Consider the following 17,292-nt stretch of genomic DNA (forward strand, 5'->3'; position numbering starts at 1 on the left):
CTTGAAAAGATTAAATACTTCTAAGATAATAGCTGTAAAAGAATTTAGTTTACTACCTGCTATGTCCTCATCCAGAGTAGTTGCATTTATGATTTCAATGTTTTTTAATTTACTGAGGTTTACTTTGTGGCCTAATATATGGTCTATCCTGGAGAACGGGCCATGTGCACTTAAGAAGAACATGTATTCTGCTGTTGTTGGGTACAGTGTGTTGTGTATGTCTGTTAGGTCTAACTGGTTTATAATGTTGTTCAAGTCTTCTGTTATCTATTAGTCTTCTATCTGGTTATTCTATCCATTATGAGAAGTGGGATACTGAGCTCTACAACTATTACTGTAGAACCATCTGTTTCTCCCTTCAATTCTGTTAATTCTTGCTTCACCTACCTGGGGACTCCTTTGTTAGGCTGCATATATGTTTGTAATTGTTGTATCTTCTGGCTGCAGTGAACCTTTTATCAATATGTAATCACAGCAAAAAGATGGGGAAAAAGTGGAAGTAGTGACAGATTTTATTTTCTTGGGCTCCAAAATCACTGTGGATGGTGACTGCAGCCATGAAATTAAAACATGCTTGCTCCTTGGAAGGAAAGCTATGACAAACCTAGACAGTGTATTAAAAAGTAGAGACATCACTTTGCCAACAAAAGTCTGCATAGTCAAAGCTATAGTTTTTCCAGTAGTCAAGCATGGACATGAGAGTTGGACCATAAAGAAGGCTGTGTGCCAAAGAATTGATGTCTTTGAATTGTGGTGCTAGAGAAGACTCTTAAGAGTCCCTTGTACAGCAAGGAAATCAAACCAGTCAATCTTAAAGGAAATTAACCCTCAATATTCACTGGAAGGACAGATGCTGAAACAGAAGCTCCAATATTTTGGCCACCTAATTTTGGGAAAGACTAAAGGCAAAAGAAGGGGGCAGCAGAGGATAAAATTGTTAGATAGCATCACCAACTCAATGGACATGAATCTGAGCAAACTCCGGGAGACAGTGAAGGACAGGGAAGCCCGGTACACGCTGCAGTCCATGGGATCGCAAAGAGTCAGAAATGATTTAGTGACTGAACAACAACTTCCTTCTTTATCTCGTGTACCTTTTTTGATTTAAAAGTCTATTTTGTCTGACATTCAAGAGCCACCAGCTCTTTCTTGGTTATCATTTGCATCAAATATATTTTTCCATCCTTTTACTTTTATCTCGTTTCTTTGTATCTAGATTATCTTGCAGACAGTATATGGGTGGATAATGTATTTTCTTAAATCAATCTGACAATCTGCCCTTTTAAAGGAGAATTTAATCACTTACATTTAAAGTAATTACTAATAAGGAACCATTTATTTCTGCCATTTAGCTATATGTTTTGTATGCTTTACGTTTTTCTCATTTCCTCTTAGTATCTTTATAGGTCTCTCTACTGTCTGACCCTGCCTTCTCATCACTTGCTACACTGCCTCCCCACTGTCACTGCCTTTTTAAAATATTAATCTAAAGATTCACTGGAGGCTTGGTCTTTCTAATCTATTTGAATAGCTCCTGATGAATCTATCCCACAATGTTAAAAGGAATGACCTACCTTTTCTGGCCATGATAGTAGGTTCAGGTGCTAGCCCAGTTTTCACCATCTGAATCACTTGTCCCTTAAAGGCACATTCACCACACACCATTCATACACACAGTTTATTATTATTATCGATTCCTTGCCTACATGAGGCCTGGGTTAGGTTGGACTCTAGAATACTTAAGAAGAGTCTCTTGATGACTGGTAAGCAAAGAAATGAGTAAAGTGGCTTACATTGTAGGAGCGGGGATGTCTCTGTTTCCACTGCACCAGGAGCAGCTGGGCCACCACCAAGGTAGCGATAAGGATGAGGACCATCTCAGCATGCATGGCTTCGTGGCCGCGATGCTTGGCATGCATGCGTGCATGCTCGACCCTGAAAGCCAAACAGATGCAGTGAGCTAGGTCAGGGATGGTGTGGTGATAAAGGGGCAGTGCTTTCCAGGGATACCCACTGGTCTATAGCTCAGAACACACTGTTTTAAAAAATAATAAAAATTTTTACTTTTGGCTGCACATGGTCTCTGTTGCTGCATGTGGGCTCTTCTTAGCTGCGGTGAGAGGGGGCTACTCTCCAGTTGCAGTGCGCAGGCTTCAGTAGCTGTGGGGCACAGGCTTAGTTATTCTAAGGCATGCGGAATCTTCTTAGACCAGGGATCGAACCTGTGTCTCCTGCATTGGCAGGCAGATTCTTAACCACTGGACCACAAAGGAAGTCCAGAACATACTCTTAAACTGTACAAATTAGGTGCTAGAAAGACACATGCCTTAGAAGACAGGAATTCTGAGATAGAACAGGGGTTCTAGGGGCTCCAGTCACCAAGGTTAGGTATGGGGTTAAAGGTTGGTGGTCTGCTCCCCACCCCTAATGGTAGAAACAGTGGATTCCTTTCTATTTTGGTCCTATTTCAACCTGTCACAGGAAGGAGAAAGTAACCGAGAAAGAAGGTCACAGCCATAAAGGCTCATACTCTTATTCAATGATATTTATGACACCAATAAAGGAGTAATATTGCAAATGTGTGCTAATTTCAGGGTTAAAGTCTTGCTTTATTTGTCCTACCCTCTCTGTCATTATCAGAGATCCTTAAGACTAAAGCCTGAAAAATCTGAACTGCTTCAGCTTTATACTACTTCACTATCAGTGTCCAGAGGTAAACAGTCTCTTCATGGGCTCAAGGAAAGAAAAGCTAGAAACTCTTATTTAATCCAAGGCTGGCATTCTCTTGTCTTGAGGATTGGCGGAGAGTGATTCCCTTGGCCAATACAGGCAAAAAGCTTCCTCTGAGAACAGAAAAGTCAATCCTACCATTCTGGGTCAGAGTCAGCTAACGGAGAGGAATAAAGGAATTAGAAAACTGAATACAAATGTAACCTGTGGTCAGCAGTTTTGGTGCAAGTTCTCCATGGTGGTGATGGTGGGGGTTTAGTCACTCTGTTGTGTCCAACTCTGCGACCCCATGGACTGTAGCCTGCCAGGGTTCTCTGTCCATAGTATTCTCCTGGCAAGGACACTGGAGTGGGTTGCCATTTCCATCTCCACCCAGGAAGTTCTCCATACCAGAGGGTATCAGGGAGAAAGGGAAAGGACACATAAATAGTATGTATCTTCATGGAATTCCCAAGGGCAATGAGAGACTAAACAAGAACCACCAATAGGATGCATTATAGACAGATAAATCATAAAGAAATATAGCAAAAAGTTAGTTGTAGATTCTAGGTGGTAGGTACAAGGGTGTTCACTGTACAATTCTTTAAACTTTTCTGTATAGGAGATTTTTCATAATATAATAAAATGTTAGGTGGGAAGATCTGGTAGGCAGCCAAATGTCAGCCAGCCAGGCAGCCACAGTACCTAAGGGTTCATCTTACATAAATTGTTATCCTAGGTGGGAGAATCTGACAAAATATATTAATATGGGGAGGAGTCAGAAACTTAGGTTCAGAAACACCTATGTGAACGTAGCCAAAAGAATGTACATCTCTTCACCACAATTTCTTCATCTATCAAAAGGAGTCCATATCTTTTCTGCCTCCTCATAGGATTATTTGCTGCCCAAACTAAAAGGGCAATGGATATTTAAAAACCTATCGACTGTGGGGAGTTATAAAGACAATAAAAGACAAGTTTCTTATTCTCAGACAGTATATAACTGATTGAATGTGTACAAGAAATCAAAGAAAGGATTGAGAAAAAATAGAAGTCATCTAGCTCAAATTTGCAATCCTGTGTTTGAATACCTCCACTGGCTGAGAATATATGCCTCTATTACTAAAAGTAACCTATTTAGAACCAGCAGTGTCTGACACATTTTTAGTACTAATATGTGCCTATGAAGGAGTAAAATTCTAATGCTTTAAGAAGCAGGAAGCTCAGTATCTCACAATATAAGATTTTTTTTTTTTTTTTTAGTATTTATCTATCTGCCCCAGATCTTAATTGTGGCATGTGGGAACTAGTTCCCTCATCACAGATTGAACCTGGGTCCCCTACACTGGGAGCATGAAACCTTAGTCAATGGACCACCAGGGAAGTTCCAATATACCACGAATATTTTAATGATGTTTCTGATAATGAGATAAAATCTATCTTACTACAGCATCAATCCTTCAGACTTAATCCTATGCTCTGGAACATATCCACTCTCTCTTTCCCAATGCTGCCCCTTCAAATATTTATCATAGTATTATTTTAAAAAGCCAAAAAACAAAACCAGGCTTCCCTGGTGGTTCAGTGGTAAAGAATTCACTGCCAATGCAGGAGAAACAGGTTCAATCTCTGATCCGGGAAGATCCCGGATGCCACGAAGCAACTAAGCCTGTCCACAACTACTAAGCCTGCACTCTAGAGTCCCGGAGCTGCAACTACTGAAGTCCATGGCCTAGAGCCATGCTTCGCAACAAGTGAAGCCACTGCAATAAGAAGCCCACCCACCACAACTAGAGAGTAGTCCCTGCTTGTGGCAACGAGAGAAAAGGCCCTCGCAGCAACGAAGACCCAGCACAACCAAAAATAAATATGAATAAATAATTTTGTTTTAATTCATTTTAAAAAAAAAATCCTGTTCTTAACACCATTTTCCTGGGCCCTTTTAGGCTAACAGTTCTAAATCTTTTAAACATGCACATAACATAATGTGAAGACCATTAATTCTGAATGCATTCTAGATGTATTTAGCTCAAGATCTTTTAATGTGCAGTATTTACAATACAATCAGTGTGGACTCAGCAAAACAGAACACAGTAGTACTGTTACTTCCCTTAAGGCAGATAGCATACTTTCAGTGAACACATTCCAAAATGTGGAATATTCTGGTAGCTAAGGTATAGAACTGGCGCATATTTTACTTAAAGTCACCTAAAATCTTGTCATTTGAGTCACTATCTTTGCCATTCTATATTTTTATCATCAATAGTTTTCCTTTAAATGAAGTGCTTTTTTCTCACTATTAAAACTTCACTGGGTTGATTTCAGCTCATTGGTCAGCTACCTTATGAAGTTTGAGGGATAAGCATTCTTGAAACTCATTTACTGAGGAGAAATAATGACAATAAGATATTTGTTGACTCACTCTGGTTACAAAGCAAGTTAGTAGCAGATGTGAGATCAGAAGATACATCTCCCATTTTCTCAAACAGAGCTCTCTGCCCTGGTTCCCAGATAATAATGATGCTAATGATGATAACCATCCTCAAAACAGGTAACACTTACTGGAAGCTTACCACATGCCAGGCACTGTTCTAAGAATTTCACAATTATTAATGTTCACAACAACTCTATTATGGGTACTGTAGTTTTCCTCATTTTACAAATTGGAAAAACTAAGGTAATATGAAGTAAACTTGCCCAAGATCACATCACTAGGAAATGGCAGAAGTAGTATTCAAACCCAGATGGATGGTTTGGTGCAATTATCTATTTACTCCTAAGGATTGAGGGAGCTACCCAGGAGTGACTCAAATACTGGGAAAGATCTCAAATGACCTGTCCTCCTCGTCACAGGTCACTGCCTCCCGCAGACAAGGAAGCAAAAAGGGTAGGTACACAACTCTATCAGTAGGATTAATCTATGGTTCCCACCATGAGGGGCCCGTTCTGTCACACTTACTTCCATTGCTCCTCTGGAGAGAGTTCTGACATATCCACCTGTAGAAAGACACCACCATAAACATCCATTACTGTCTTAGAACTGTTCCTGCCCAACATACAGGGATCACACATTTGCTAGAGCTAAAAGTATGAATCAGGATTTGTGGGATATGAAGCTAGATAAAATATTCTGTCATATAACACCATCTGACTCTAATTGGCCTCCTTAGACTAAGCATCAGTCCCTGTTCTGCTGTCAGCGGTATGACCTTCCAACCACAAAGCTCCCAGTTCTATTTGTTAGTCTTACCCTTTTATGGCAGGATTTCTTAAACCTGGACACTAGTGATAGTCTGGGACTGGTTAATTCTCTGGGTTGTTTGGGAAGGGGGGGTTTTGTAGATTGTATAATGTATAGGCTTCCCTGGCCTCTACCCACAGATGCCAGTAGCATCTTCACAGATACAACAACCAAAAAAGTCTACAGATATTATCAACTGTCCCTTGGGAGATGAAAAACTACCCCCAGGTGAAAAACCACTGCTCTAGAGCAGTGGTGGGATTGCATCACTGACTCAATGGATATGAGTTTGAACAAACTCCAGGAGATGGTGAAGGACAGGGAAGCCTGGCATGCTACAGTCTATGGGGTCACAAGGAGTCAGACACAACGGAGCGAATGAACAACAGAATAATATTAAATTCTTTGAGTTCAGAGCTTAAGTCTTCTACTCCCTTGTAGCCATATGGAAGAAAACCCAAACCTCAGGACATAAGTCACTCAATACATTCTTACATTGAACTGAGCTGAAAATGCTTTTTTTCCCCTCTCTTTTTTTCTTTCAGGGGAAAGCACGAACGCAGTCCCCCACTACCACAAATTATGCAGTCAAGTTTCCCACATTTGGGGAAATTGCAGGGGTTAGCACATCCAGAGTGCAATGGATAAGCCTCGCCCTGGGAAAACCACCTTTGTGATCATGGTATCTCCCCTGCCAGGTAAGTATTGAAAATGCTTTTTGATGTAGAGAAGAAAAGCCCTCATAAACACTCAGAGGAATCAATCAACATATATTCCTTTTGTACTTATGAAGTTCAAGACCCAGTTTCCCACTGTTCCTCTGATAACTTCAGAAAAGTACCTTAAGTGGAATATTTGAAGTAAAATGGGCAGAACTCCACTCTGCTACTAAATTGGTACATATTTACCATGCATCTTTTATGTGTGCGCACTGGGAATGTTCACCATTGCTTAAGGAGGGGTTTCTGGTTTCTACATACCCCATCTAGGGAAGGAAGGAAAGGGAGGAAAGAAAGGAAAGGGAGAAGAAGAGAAAGGGGAGGGATAGGAGGGTAGGGAGAAGAGGGAAAGAGAGGAAGAGAGAAACAATATCCCAAGGCTTCCCATAGCCAACCAAGGTAATGAAATCAACCACCCCCCTGTCCTACTTTACACTGTCTCACAAAATTTATTCAAGTGACCTGACTCAGCCCTTCATCTCCCTGAAAGGTCAGAGGTCCTCTCCAAGAGAGGACAAGTAGATGCAGGAAATGGAAAGGCCTAGCTGGGTGGTACCTGAGCAGACAATTTAGAACCACAGTCTTACATTATCTTACATATGCTTTCCAAGTGATCTAACTGCTGCTTAAATCCAGGGCCAGGGTGACATAAACAAGGCATCGAGGACTCAAAATTTACAGAGGCACACATTTTCAGGTACTGACCCTGCACTTGCATGACCTTAAGGGTGAGTGCCTCCTTCAAGTCTGTGCCCTGCACTTTGTATGCTTCACTCTAGGCCAAGTCCTGCTTATGTTTCTCTTGCTCCCATCCTAGATAATCTCACAGAGCTAAGGAGAATACACTGCTTTTCTGTCTTTCAAGAATAGCAGAGCTGAGCATATATTAAACACTCAATGAGTACTTATGGAATTGAACAGAATTCCTTCCAACAGGATAATAAGTAAGTATGCTGACAAACCAGCATCCTACCTGGAGATGCTTAAATAAGGATGTAAACAAACACTTGAAAAATACCTAATGAGCATCTGGGAAATAAGTATTTGTTTTCTGGAGGCACCTAAAAAAATCATGCTTTAAAAAACTGCAAGCCAAGCAACAAATGCTGCAAAGGGTGTGGAGAAAAGGGAACCTTCTTACACTGTTGGTGGGAATGCAAACTAGTACAGCCACTATGCAGAACAGTGTGGAGATTCCTTAAAAAACTAGAAATAGAACTGTCATATGACCCAGCAATCCCACTCCTGGGCATACACAACAAGGAAACCAGATCTGAAAGAGACATGTACACCCCAATGTTCATCGCAGCACTGTTTATAATAGCCAGGACATGGAAGCAACCTAGATGCCCATCAGCAGACGAATGGATAAGGAAGCTATGGTACATATACACAATGGAATATTACTCAGCTGTTAAAAAGAATTCATTTGAATAAGTTCTAATGAGATGGATGAAACAGGAGCCCATTATACAGAGTGAAGTAAGCCAGAAAGATAAAGACCAATACAGTATACTAATGCGTATATATGGAATTTAAAAAGATGGTAATGATAACCCTATATGCAAAACAGAAAAAGAGACACAGATGTACAGAACAGACTTTTGGACTCTGTGGGAGAAGGCAGGAGTGGGATGTCTGAGAGAATAGTATTGAAACAAGTATACTATCAAGGGTGAAACACATCACCAGCCCAGGTTGGATGCATGAGACAAGTGCTCAGGGCTGGTGCACTGGGAAGACCCAGAAGGATGGGATGGGGAGGGAGGCGGGAGGGGGGATCGGGATGGGGAACACATGTAAATCCATGGCTGATACATGTCAATGTATGGCAAAAACCACTACAATATTGTAAAGTAATTAGCCTCCAACTAATAAAAATAAATGATGAAAAACAAAATAAATAAAAAAATAAAAAATAAAAAACTGCTTGTCAAAACAAAACAACACAATACAACTACATGTTCAAAAAAGCAAGACAAGTCTGTTGAATGGAAAACAAGGAAGATCCAGAGAATTGGGCCAGGCATGGGGACACCTCTCTGTGAGACAGTGGTCAAGCACGCTACTGTTTGTTCCTTAAAGTATCTCTCACTGGAAAATAGAGATTGTCTTCTGACTTCACTGTGGGGCTGTGAAAATATACTAGTTTTATATTGCAAGTGATTTCACTGCCTTTCCTCCTAGGAGCGTATGTGCTCAGTTGCTAAGTCATGTCCAACTCTTTGCGACCCCATGGACTGTAGCCCATCACAGTCCTCTGTCCATGGAATTTTCCAGACAAGAATACAGAAGTGAGTTGCCATGCCCTTCTCCAGGGAATCTTCCCAACCTAGGGATCAAACTTGAATCTCCTGAGTGTATTTTATAAAGTACTTGGAGAGGCCAGGGAACTGAATGTTGGTGAAGCACAGGGCAGTGATGCTTTCAGGGCCTCAGGGAAAGCTCAGAAGGGCAAGCTCTTATGCTGAGACTAGACCTGGTGCTTAGAAGACCACTTAGCATTTCGGGGAGTAGTACGAGTACTGGAGTGGAGTAATGCTAAGAGTCAAGAAATGATGTGGCTTTAATATTTCCATCCTGAACCAAAAGATTTTAAAGATTACATCCAAACCAGTCATCCAGCTCAAGTGGAAAAACAAGGAAAGCTATAAGCTATATCTGTAAGTAAGCTGTACCCTAGAAATACATCTGCATTTTTTCCGTAACTAATGAGTTTATTCATCTGGGGCCAAGCAGTAAGTCATTCAGGTCCCCTGTCCAGGCTCAGGTAGCTAATTAGGCAGGCTCTCAGGGCAGGATTGATAGGCCCATATTCCACTCCTAAGACTCATACACAGAATGTCTTTTTGACAACCAAGCACTCCTCTCCTAGGATTTCACAAAGTTTCTAGTTATGTAAATCTACCAAAGTCCAGATTTGAAAGAAGTTAAACCAAAAATGTCAGGCAGAAGACAAGATAAAATTTCACAAAAATGAAAAAGGATCTGCAGTTGACTGATATATTTTCTCAGGTGCAAAACACAGATGGATCCACCAGTGTAATCCCACAAGCAGGCCTCTGTCCCCCACAAATACTGATACTCTGGGGTCTCTTGAGTCTTTACACAGACTAATTAGTTTGTCCCTTCAGCCTTTCTCTTCCACCAAACCACATTCTGCCTTCCTGCAAAATGCTAGCCAAATCCTCCTGGATCCAGAAAGGCCCATTAGACTGACCCCACTGAAGGGGGAAAAAAAAATCCTCTACTGCTTTGAGCATGAGCCACAGTCCAGAAGCATCAGCACCCTGAGAGTTTAAAAACAGAGGCTTCAGAATCCATCCCAGACCTCCTGGATCAGAAGTTGCATTTAATAAGATACCCAGGTAATTCACATGCACATAAAAGCACTGCTATTGCATTCCAGCACTCACATTCAGTCTGTTCTACAGTCACACACCTCCACGCACCTGAACTGCTTTTGTTAACAGCTTTTCTGAGATCTAATTCACACAGCATAAAATTCACCCATTTAAAATGTGCTAGTCAATGTTTTCAGTATATGCAGAGTTGTGCTACCATCACTGCTATTTAAATTTAGAACGTTTTTTACCACTCTCAAAATGAAACCATATACCAGTCAGCCATCACTCTGCAACATCCCTCAGCCCAAGAAACCACTAATTTAATTTCGATCTCTATCTACACACTTGCCTATTCTAGACATTTCATATAAATAAGATTTGACAGTATGTGGTCTTCAGGGAACGGCTTCTTTTGCTTAGCATATTTTCAGTGTTGCTGCAGGTATTATAGTCATTCCTTTTTACTGCCAAATAATACTATATTATATGGATATACAATATTTTCTTTGCCCATTCATCAGCTGATGGACATTTGCACTGTTTACAGCTTTGTGCTATTATAAATAATGCTGTTATGAACATTCACTTTCAAGTTTTCGTACAGACATGATTTCATTTTGCTTGAGCATATATTTAGTAGTGAAACTGTCTGGTTATATGGCAACTTTATGCCTAAACTTTGGAAGAACTGCCACCCTGTTTTCCACAGCAGTTGCACCATTTTACATGTCCACCAGCAGTACATGAGAGTTCCAATTCCTCCACATCGTTGACAACACTTGGTATTATCTTTTTGGTAAAAAGCATCCCACTGGGTGTGAAATGGTAGATTAATGTGATTTTGATTTTGCATTCCTCTGATGTATAACGACATTGAGCACCTTGTCATATGACTATCAGCCATTCATATATCTTCTTTGGAGAAAAGTTTATCCAGACTCTTCGTCCACTTCTTAAAAATAGACTTTTTCCCCAGCAGTTTTAGGTTCACAAACTTCCCTAGTGGCTCAGACAGTAAAGAGTCTGCCTACAATGCGGGAGCTGCTGCTCCTCCGTCCCTGGGATTCTCCAGGCAAGAACACTGGAGTGGGTTGCCATTTCCTTCTCCAATGCATGAAAGTGAAAAGTGAAAGGGAAGTCGCTCAGTCATGTCCAACTCTTAGTGACCCCATGGACTGCAGCCTACCAGGCTCCTCTGCCCATGGGATTCTCCAGGCAAGAGTACTGGAGTGGGGTGCCATTGTCTTCCAGGTTCAATCCCTGGGTCAGGAAGATCTCCTGGAGAAGGAAATGGCAACCCACTCCAGTATCTTGCCTGGAAAATCCCATGGATGGAGGAGTCTGGTAGGCTATAGTCCATGGGGTCGCAAAGAGTCGGACACAACTGAGCGACTTCACTTTAAGGTTCACAACAAAACTGACTGGAAAGCAGAATTTCCCATATGCTCCCTGCTCCTCAATATGCCTCACCCACCAACATCCCTCATCAGAGAAGTACCTTTGTGCCACCTGAGGAACCTACATTGACATATCATCACCCAAAGTAAATAGTTTAACTCAGAGTTCACTACTGATGTACATTCTATGGGCTAGGATAAACATAACATTCTTATGGACACATATCCATAAACAAGAGTATCATGAAGAGTAGTCTTACCGACCTAAAAATTCTCTGCGCTCCTCTTCTTCATCCCTCCATCCTCCCTAATCCCTAGCAACCACTGCTCTTTTTACTGTCTCCATAGTATCACCTTTCCCATACAGTTGAAATCATGTAGTACACAGCCTTTTCACACGGGCTTCTTTAACTTAGTAACATGCATTTAATATTCCTCCATGTATTTTCATGGTTTAAGAGCTCATTTCTGTTTTTAGTACTGAATAAAATTCCACTGTCTAGAAGTACCACAGTTTATTTATCCATTCACCTACTAAGACATTATGTGTGTGCTGAGTCACTCAGTCATGCCTGACTCTGCAACCCCCGGAACTACAGCTTGCCATGCTCCTCTGTCCATGGAATTTTCCAGGCAAGAATACTGGAATAGGTTGTCATTTTCTACTCCAGGGTATCTTCCCAATGTAGGGATTGAATATGTGTCTCTGTCTCCTGCACTGTCAGGCAGATTTTTTACCACTGGGCCACCTGGGAAGCAAAAGACATCTTGGTTGCTTCCAAATTTTGGCAATTAAGAATTAAGCTGCTATAAAGATGTGTGTACAAGTTTCTGTATGGACATACATTTTCAGCTCCTTTGGGGATATATGAAGGAGCACAACTCCTGGATATGGTATGGTAATAGTAAGTTTAGTTTTGCAAGAAACTGCCAAACTATCTTCCAAAGTTTGATGGAAGATATTATCTTGCATATTCCCACCAGAAATGAATGACAGTTCCTGTTGCTCCACATTCTCCCAGTATTTGATAGTATCACTGTCTCAGATTCTGATGATTCCAGTAGGTGTGTAGTGGTATCTCATGCTGTTTTAATTTGAATTTCGCTGACTACATGAGGTGGGACATCTTTCATATGCTTATTTTCTATCTTATATCTTCTTTGGTGGGCAGTATGTTAAAGACTCTAGCCTACTTTTTAAACAGGTTTTCTTCTTATTACTGAGTTGAAACAGTTCTCTGTATATTTTGGATAATGGTTCTTTATTTCTTTATTGTTTATTTATTTATGGCTGTGTCAGGTCTTAGCTGTGGCATGTGGGATCCTGGGCTTCCCAGGTGGCTCGGTGGTAAAGAATCTGCCTGACAATGCAGGAGATGCAAGAGACATGGGTTCAATCCCTGGGTTGGGAAGATCCCCTAGAAGAGTAAATGACAAGCCACTCGAGTATTTCTTGCCTGGAAAATTTCACGGACAGAGCAGCCTGGTGGGCCACAGTCCATGGGGTCATAAAGGATCGGACACAACTGAAAACACACACACATGTGGCATCTTAGTTCCCCAACCAGAGATTTAACCTGCACCCTCTGCATTGGAGGATGGATTCTTAACCATTGAACCACCAGGGAAGTCCCTGACAATTTTTCCTGACAATCTCTTTTAATTGATGTGTTTAAACAACTAATGTTCAAAGTGATTATTGATACAGTTGGATTAATATCTACTATATTTGTTACTGTTTTCCATGTGTTGCCCTTATCTGTTCCTATTTTTGTCTTCTAATCTTTTTCTGCCTTTTGTAGTTTTAACTGAGAATATTATATGATTACATTTCCTTTCCTTTCTTAGCTTATCAGTTATACCTTTTTTTTTGACCACACTGTGCAGTCTGTGGGATCTTAGTTCCCCAACTAGGGATTGAACCTGGGCCATCAGCAGTGAAAGCACAGAGTTGTGACCACTGGACCACCATGGAATTCCCTACACTTTTTACTTCTTTTAGAGGTTGCTCTAGAATTTTCAGTATACATAAATACTAAAATCTACTTTCAAATAATATTGTATCACGTGACATAGTGTGAGCACCTTATAACAACAAAATAATCTTAATTCCTCCTCTCATCCTTTGTATCATTGCTGTCATTTATTTCACTTATCCATAAATACACATACATACACAATCAAATATAGTGTCGGTATTACAGCTTTCAAAAAACTATTCACTGTTATATCAATCAACAACTTGTAAACTAAAAGAGCAACTACAAAATTCCTATAGCTTATATGTTTAATGGTGAAAGACTGAATGCTTTTCCCCTAAGATCAGAAATAATGTCAGGATGTCCACCCTCACCACTACTATTCAACATACACTGAAGGTCTGGCCAGCAAAATAAAGTGATAAAAGGTACAGATTAGGAAGAAATAAAACTGTCCCTTATTTGCAGATGACATGATGGCCTACACAGAAAATCCCAAAGAATCTATGAAAAAAAAATTCCAAAATAACAGCGTTCAGCAAGGTGGCAGAATATAAACATACACACAAAAGTTATATTTCTATATTAGCAAAGAACATGTGGAAAATGACATTTAAGATACAATAAAATTTACAATTAAAAGAAGAATTAGCAAAATAAATATTTTTTCAGTCTACTTTCACTTACTCCCTTTCCAATGCTTTTCCTTTGTTTAGGTAGATCTGAGGCTCTGACCTCTCTTATTTTCCTCTCTCTAAACAACTTTTAATATTTCTTGAAAGACAAGCTTCTGTGTGTGCTCAGTCATGTCTGACCCTTTGCCACACTGTGGACGGTAGCCCGCCAGGCTCCTCTGCCCATGGGACTTTCCAGGCAAGAATACTGGAGTGGGTTGCCACTTCCTTCTCCAGGCTACCTTCCTGATGCAGGGATCAAACCCGTCTCTTCTATCTCAGCACTGGCAGGTGGATTCTTTACCACTAGTGACACCGGAAGCAAGACAGCCTACTAGCAACAAATTTGCTCTATTTTTGTCTGTCTTTTTAAATTTTTGGGGGGGGTCTTTGTTGCTGCACACAGGCTTTCTCTAGTTCCAGTGAGCTGGGGCTACTCTAGTTGTGGTGCACAGGCTTCTTAATGTGGATGCTTCTCTTGTGAAGCATGGGCTCAGAAGTTGTGGTGCACCAGCTTAGCTGCTCCCCAGCATGTAGAATCTTCCCAGACCAGGGATTGAACCTGTGTCCCCTACATTGGCAGGTGGATTCTTAACTGCTGGATCATCAGGGAGATCCTATTTCTCCTCTTTTGAAGGCTGATTTTCAGGAAACAGAAATCTAGGCTGATGGGGGTTTGTCTTTGCTCTTCTATAGGTAAAGTGTTTTCTCTGCTGGCTTCAGAATTTTTTTGTCTCTGATTCTCTATGATTTGAAAAATGATATGCCTAGTGGCAGCGGAGTGTGGGGGCAGAGGGGGAGGCACAGTGTTAGCATTTATCCTGCTTGGTGTTTTCTGAACTTCCTGCATCAGTGGTTTGGTGTCTGACATTAACTTGGGAAGATTCTCAGTCATTATTGATTAAAATATTTCTTTTGCTTCTCTCCGCCTCCTTCTGGTATTACCATGATGAATCTGTCTCTTGTCTATTCAGGTCGCTATAACAAAGTATCATTGACTAGGTGGCTTATAAACAACAAACATTTACTTCTCACATTGCTGAAGGGTCAAAGTCCAGGATCAAGCACAAGCTGGAAGGGGTTAGGAAACTCTGAGGGGCCTCTTTTGTAAGGGCACAGATTCCAATTATGAGGGTTCTGCCTTCAGGACCTAATCACTTCCTAAAAGCCCCATCTCCTAACACCAATACCTTTAGGATTAGGATTTCAATATATGAATTTATGGGGAACACAAACATTCAGACCATAACAGCACACCGTTACTTTTGTAGTTGTCCCATAGTTCTTGGATATTGTTTTTTTCAAGTCTTTTAAAAAAAATTTTTTTTAACTTTTATAAATTTCTACTGAGATATTCTCAAGCTCGGAGATTCTTTCTTCGGCCTTACCTAGTCTATTGATAAGCCCATCAAAGGCATTTTTCATTTCTGTCATGTTGTTTTCGATCTCTAAACATTTCTTTTTGATTCCTTCTTAGAATTTAAATTTATCTGCATATAATGCCCAGTTGTTCCTGCATGTTGTCTAGTTTATCCATTTGAGCATTACTTAGCACAGTAATCAAAATTACTTTAAATTCCTGGTCTAGTAATTCCAACATCCCTGCCAGTGAAGTGAAGTCGCTCAGTCGTGTCTGACTCTTTGCGACCCCATGGACTGTAGTCTACCAGGCTCCTCAGTCCATGGAATTTTCCAGGCAAGAGTACTGGAGTGGGTTGCCATTTCCTTCTCCAGGGAATCTTTCTAACCCAGGTCTCCCACACTGCAGGCAGATGCTTTACCATCTGAGCCACCAGGGGTATATATATCCCTGCCAGAGATGGGTCTAATTCTGATACTTGGTCTGTCTCTTCAAAGTGTGTGTTTTGCCTTTTAGTATATCTTACAATTCTTTGACAGCTGGGTATGATATACCAGGTAAAATGAATTTCTATAAACAGGGTTTCAGTACAGTGGTGGTAGGATGCTGGGGAGAAGCAGCCTTCTAGAGTTCTATGACTGGGTTTCAGTCTTTTAGTGAGTCTGTGCCTCTGGAATGTGAACTTCACAAGCGCTTGGCAGTGTCACCCACCCCTCTTAGGTGGGGCACAATGGCTTAAGAGGACTGGAGTTGGGGATTTCCCTTATCCAACATGAAAAGCTAGAACTGGTTAGAGATGGGTGTTTTCTTTCCCCTAGATCAGTCAGGCTGTGATAAAACCCCCAAAAAAAGGTTAGACTATGGTTAAACCTTTTCCCCTGATGGCAAATCTTAAGAAGAGAATGCTCTGTAGTATTTGTAAAAGGTTTTTTCCCTGCCCTGCCACCCACAAAAGCACAAAGGGATTTTTCTCAGTACTCAATGTGAGAACCTGCCAGATACCTGGAAGGTCACTGTGGGGGCCCTGAATAACTATGAGTACCTGTGGAGTTTTTAACTTTTGAGTTGTCCACACTGAGGCTCCAGCAATTTATTACAATCCAGGTTTCCCTGCTCCAATACTGGTTCCCACAGAGGTTTCTGCTTCTGTAAGTTGTGATTCAGGCCAGCAGTTTGTCTTCGTCCTATGACCTCACTTTTTTAAAGATCTAAGAATTGTTGATTTTTCAGTTTTTTCAGCTTTTTACTTGTTCTTAGGACAGAATAGAGATTTCCAAGCTTCTTATATGCCATATTGGAACCCTTCTGTCCATTTTTTTAAAAGTAGGTTATTTATACTTTTATTGTTGAGTTATAAAAGCCTTTTTTATATATTCAGGATATAAAGTCTCTGGTATATGACCTGCAAGTATTTTCTCTCATTCTGTGCCATGCTCAGTCGCTCAGTCGTGTCCGACTCTTTGCGACCCCATGGACTGTAGCCCGCCAGGCTCCTCTGTCCATGGAATTCTCCAGGCAAGAATATTGGACAGGGTTGCCATGCCCTCCTCCAGGGGATCTTCCCAACCCAGGGATCGAACCCAGGTCTCATGCATTGCAATGGGATTCTTTATCATCTGAGCCACCAGGTAAGTCCCCTTTTCCCATTCTGTGGGTTGTCTTTTTACTTTTTTTGGTGATGTCCTTTGCAATACAAAAGTTTTTCATTTTAATGAAGTACAATTTCCTTTTGGTTCCACTGCTTTTGCTTTTGGTGTCATATCTAAGAAACTACTGTCTAATTTGATAGTGATTTATGACTAGCTTTTCTTCTAAGAGTTCTGTATTTTTAGTTATTACATTTAGGTCATTGGTATGTTCCCCTCC

At 40.9% G+C, this 17,292-nt stretch overlaps 1 protein-coding gene and 1 non-coding gene across 3 annotated transcripts in view; both read right to left on the minus strand.

Annotated features, from left to right (window-relative positions):
- RNF121 (ring finger protein 121) overlaps nt 1-17,292 on the minus strand; it is a 79,114-nt gene that overhangs the window by 39,563 nt on the left and 22,259 nt on the right. For both annotated transcript variants that reach the window (XM_070473304.1, XM_020883842.2), the window contains 2 exons: nt 5,669-5,706; nt 1,794-1,935 (listed from right to left, as the gene is read on the minus strand). In XM_070473304.1, coding sequence (XP_070329405.1) covers nt 1,794-1,935; nt 5,669-5,706 — 180 coding nt within the window. The remainder of the gene's footprint in view (nt 1-1,793; nt 1,936-5,668; nt 5,707-17,292) is intronic.
- On the minus strand, nt 6,493-6,656 carry LOC139037268 (U1 spliceosomal RNA). The gene has a single exon (XR_011490097.1). It is a non-coding gene; the product is annotated as a U1 spliceosomal RNA (small nuclear RNA).

Source organism: Odocoileus virginianus, chromosome 10, assembly GCF_023699985.2.
Source record: "Odocoileus virginianus isolate 20LAN1187 ecotype Illinois chromosome 10, Ovbor_1.2, whole genome shotgun sequence".
Classification (NCBI taxonomy): domain Eukaryota; kingdom Metazoa; phylum Chordata; class Mammalia; order Artiodactyla; family Cervidae; genus Odocoileus; species Odocoileus virginianus.